Source organism: Lactuca sativa, chromosome 8 (genome assembly GCF_002870075.4).
Source record: "Lactuca sativa cultivar Salinas chromosome 8, Lsat_Salinas_v11, whole genome shotgun sequence".
Taxonomy (NCBI): Eukaryota; Viridiplantae; Streptophyta; class Magnoliopsida; order Asterales; family Asteraceae; genus Lactuca; species Lactuca sativa.
This window is the reverse complement of record NC_056630.2, coordinates 133581202-133586262: the sequence shown is the minus strand read 5'-3', so window position 1 is coordinate 133586262 and position 5061 is coordinate 133581202. Positions and strand designations below refer to the sequence as shown.

Here is a 5061-nt window from a genome sequence, read left to right as displayed (position 1 = left end):
GACAGTTTATACCCCTTTATTTAATTAACCTCTTTAAGTCACCAAATTAATTATAATTAATTCTATGACTTATATTAGTCAAATAACAATATATTATTCTTTATATTATTCTCATAATATATTAATAATATTTACTCTCTCTTAATAAATCATTCTATCAAGTTGCTATGGTGAAGACAACCCAAAAGGACCATGCACAACCGGTATCAAATACTTGCCTAATATAGTTGCAGCCTTAGACACTATTCCAACACCAGTATCATTAGATCAACATCATCGATAATCAACAAAAAAATTCAATTCGTATCATTAATTCAACATCGATCATCAAATAAAACATCGAAATTAAGGTTAGAAAAAGATCAAATCATTTTTGTTTGAAAATTTTCATATATTTCTCTACCAATCTACTATTTTGTAAGATTTAAATAGTCAAAGTATCATATTTATCACATTTTTAAAAAAGTTAACTTGTATGCACTTCAACTGTTTGATGAAATGCATAAACTAAATTACCACGTTATATTCATATATGAATATGTTTTCTCGCCTGAATCAATATGTGATTATTAAAACACAAAACAAATATGCAAGTCTGTATGTTATTCATATGTGAATGACATATAAAAATTATATATATTTCTGAAAACACTTTGTAATATTCAGATATGAATATATTGTGCAATATTCACATATGAATATACCAACTATTATTCATAAGTGAATATACGATCTAATATTCATAAGTAAATATACTATGTACTATTCTCATTTGATATATCATGTAATACTATATGCAATCTGTATGTTATTCATATGTGAATAGCATATAAAAATTATATATATTTCTGAAAACACCTTGTAATATTCATATACGAATATACTGTGCAATATTCACATATGAATATACCAACTATTATTCATAAGTGAATATACGATCTAATATTCACAAGTGAATATACTATGTATTATTCTCATGTGATATACCATGTAATACTATATAATATTCACATATGCAAATATAATCTAATATTCATAAGTAATATACCATCTAACATTCACAAGTGAATATAGTATGTAATATTCACAAGTGAATGCATCATCTAATATTTAAATATAAATATATTATGTTTAGTATATGCTATATTCATATATGAATGATAGTTAAATTGTAAAAAAAAAAAAAATTAATCATAGTTTTTATTCATAAGTGAATAACGAATGTACTGTAGTAAAAACCTGATTCATTTTTATTCACTTATGAATAACGATAGCTGTAAATATAAAAAAAATAAATTTTTTATTTTATCTTAAAATTATATCAATATGGATGTCTATTTGTACAGAGAATAAAAAATCATGAATTTTGGTATATTTAAAATCATTTTTCGATAAAAATAGCTTGTTAAAAATTAAAAAAAAAAACGAAAAAACTATATATATATATATATATATATATATATATATATATATATATATATATATATATATATATATATATATATATATATATATATATATATATATATATATAAGGTAATGGTTAACATAGTTTAAGGAAACATGTTTTGTTGGAAAACACATGTGCATTTCTTTCTCATTCCCACCGGTATATTGGAGGCTTTTGCGGCAAAAAATAAATGATTGGCTGAGAATGATTCTTCATTCTCAATTTTTTTTTCTCTCAATTAAACTCTCATATATATATATATATATATATATATATATATATATATATATATATATATATATATAATGAAATAAATTGACATATTAGTATTTTACATTAACTTTTATCTATTAATTATATAAAACACCAATCATTTGATAAGGTGAATCGTATACAAGATTTACTAAACTTAATCTTTTTTATTTTAAAATATGTGAGAGAGTAGGTGTTTGATGGATCAAACATGTGTTTGGTAGATTCCTAAATTCTTTAATTTTAATTAAATGTCCTTTTATTATCTTGGAAAACATAAGAGCAAATCATAATGCAATAAAACCAAATTACGAATAAGTCCGGTTTATTTACTAGTTAATAAATATCAGCTAATTATTTCGAATTTGTTGAAGTTATTGTTTTTATTTCTGAGTTTTATCGATTTTTATACAAGAAAATTTATTCAATTCAAATTTGTATGCAATAAATTTAATTAAACCTCGTTATCTTAATCGGCTAATTGTAAAATTATACATACAAAACTGAAATGAAATATCTTATCTGGTGTTATAATTTTGACTTTAATCTTCAAAATGTGCATATTATATTATGTCTATGAAAATCAAAACATTTGACTGTTCCAATATCTATTACGATCGGTTTTTAGACCGACACACGTAATATATAATTAACAAGACAATATTCTTTACAAAATGCTACAAAAAAAATAAGATCAATCTCGAAATTATATTCAACCGATGGGTACTACAAACTCAAATTTCTTGGAGATTCCACTCGAAAGAAATTAGAGCAAAAACGGACTAAAAATCCCCGGTATGATTCACAAACGTATTTGGCGCAAAAACCCTATCTTGATGAGGGTTTGCCACCTAAAAAATATTGCCAAAAAAAGGAAAAGACTTTTGTGTCAAAGACTCAAAGTATCACTGGATGCACACCATTTGCCTATCTTGCTTCCTTCTCTCTATGAATTCATGAATTCTTGATAGTGCAACGTCAAGTGTTTCTTCACTCATGTTTGCAAAACAAACTCGAAACCACCCTGGTTCTGAACAATGACAAGATGATCCAGGCGATATGTTTAGCCTTACTTCATGCATAATGGTCTTCCAGATCGCTATTTCGCTATTGATAGTGGCATCCTCCAAGTAAGGACTCAGGTTCATCCAACAGAAAAGGCCTGCATTCCCCTCTAAGCATTCAATACCTGCCTTTCTTAGCCCGTTGATGATCATTTCATATCGTTTCTTCAATCTTTCACGGTTGATCTTTATATACTTCTGCGTGAACTCTTTGTCTGATAACATAGAAGCCAATAAAAACTGTGTTTGAGAAGAAATTAACGTGAAACTAGACATTCTCCTTGCGGTTGTCACCACTTGATCGTTGTAAGAATACACTGTTCCTACTCGGAAACCTGGGAGACCAAGGTCTTTCGAAAGACTATAAACAATATGACATCTTTCAGCATCTTTGTAGTCTCTTGATTCGAGCACTTCTGCAATGCTTACGAATTCATCTGCGTAGAATGCTGAACCTGAGTAGATTTCGTCTGAAACAAGGTGGATGTTCTTTCGTGTCACGAAGTCTAGGATCTCTTCTAAGACCTTTCGTTGAATGGTTGCACCCAACGGGTTAGAGGGGTTCGTGATGAGCACTCCTCTCACTTTTATGTTCATTGCTCTTGCATGATCATATGCTGCTTCTAGAGCTTCAGGCGTAATCTGAAAATTGTTTGAGCTTTCACAGTGGATTGGAACAATTTGTACACCAGTTCTCCACCTCAAATCTCTATCAAATCTGCAATGTTTAAAGCTAAAAGGTTAATAAATATTGCAAAATTTTCAAAAACCTAAGAAGTCTATACTTCGGTGTCAATGAAAACGCGCGATTCTTACCCTGGATAGTAAGGGGTTGGAACGAGCAATGCGTCGCCAGGATCAGCCAAAATGAAGGTTAAAAGCTCATTGGCAGCAGTAGCACCAGCAGTCAAGACAACTCGATCAGGGTTGAATTTTGCTTTTCCTCCCCTCACTTGTTCCATGAAACTTGCCATTGCCTAGAACAATCAAGATCAATACAAATAAACAAGTTAGACTTTCTTGATCACTCTTCAGAAAACAAAAGCATTGTGGGTTTGTACATTCTGTTAAAAAGACGGTACCTTTCTAAAAGATTGAAGCCCATGATAATCTTGAAACAAAGCATTCTCTCTAAAGCCAGAAACCTTCTGGCCCCAGTTTGATGCTTCAAGATTTGCTTCCAAATATTCTTCAAGCAAATCAAAAGATACCTGCAAAAAGAGGGAGAAGACCTTTGTTAGCATGTGTTTTATATAAAAGGGCTGATTTCGTGACTCGAACCCTTTTTAAACTTGTGTGAGTGCTTACTTGATTTTCCGCTAGTCCCATCTGAATGACACCGGTGGGGTTATGTACTTCATCATAAGGGTTTTCATCATAAGCTTTCCAACCTGCAAAGTATGGAGAGTCTTCTCCATGGGTTTCTGAGACTGCTATCTTTGATAATCCAACACTTGGTTGTACAATCTCTATTGCCATGGGTATAACTGTTTCTTGCAAATGTGAAGGGTTTTCTTGAATTCAAGTCCTGGAGCAATTTGTGTTCAAAGAATCCTTAGAGAGAGAAAGAAGGGGGCGAGAGAAAGAGAGAATGATGTGAGGAGGAAACTGTTTGATGAAAACTTTGTCAAATCACCCCCTATATATAGGGAGTGCTTAAACTCAAAGTATCCAAAATAATATAAAAATATACTGTGGGACACTTGCAACATGTCAAGATATATTTTCTTTTAAAAACTTGGCAAAAGAAGCAATGATTAATTGTTTACAATAAGTAGGAAGATCAAAACCAAACTTATAAATACGAATAATAATATCAATTATAATAATATATTACATAAAAGGTTCAATGATCTTGTTATCATATTTTACGTGTTTCAAAGTGTTTGGTACAAAAGGATTTGGATCTTTGATTTGCATCTTATAAAAAACTGAACACGAGAGACAAATGAGGTAAATAAATGTATGTTCGTTCTAAACTAATTAATTTGTATACAGTACATTTAAGTATTTAACTCACTTTGCACATTGCCGGTACGTAGAACTCATTTACAATCAATTGAAACAAAAACTATAAAAAAGTATATATGTAAAACCGTAACTTTAATACGTAAATAATCATTTGCAATTTGTATATAGAATGTGATTTACAAATATAAACGTTCCACATGTAGTACGGTGACGTTACCATAATGACATCAAAATAAAGTTTCGATCAAAATAATTATATACGTAACAAACAGGTGGACCAAATAAGACTTCAAAGTATATTTACACTACAAGAATAACAACTAT

General features: G+C 29.7%; 1 protein-coding gene across 1 annotated transcript; it reads right to left on the bottom strand.

Annotated features, from left to right (window-relative positions):
• Positions 1–2391: 2391 nt before the first annotated feature.
• LOC111894665 (1-aminocyclopropane-1-carboxylate synthase 7) lies at positions 2392–4361 on the bottom strand. The gene is made up of 4 exons (XM_023890757.2): positions 4075–4361; positions 3849–3977; positions 3583–3743; positions 2392–3484 (listed from the first exon to the last, which is right to left on the bottom strand). The coding sequence occupies exons 1-4, from the start codon at positions 4243–4245 to the stop codon at positions 2608–2610; spliced, it is 1338 nt and encodes a 445-aa protein (XP_023746525.1). The 5' UTR covers positions 4246–4361; the 3' UTR covers positions 2392–2607.
• Positions 4362–5061: the final 700 nt, after the last annotated feature.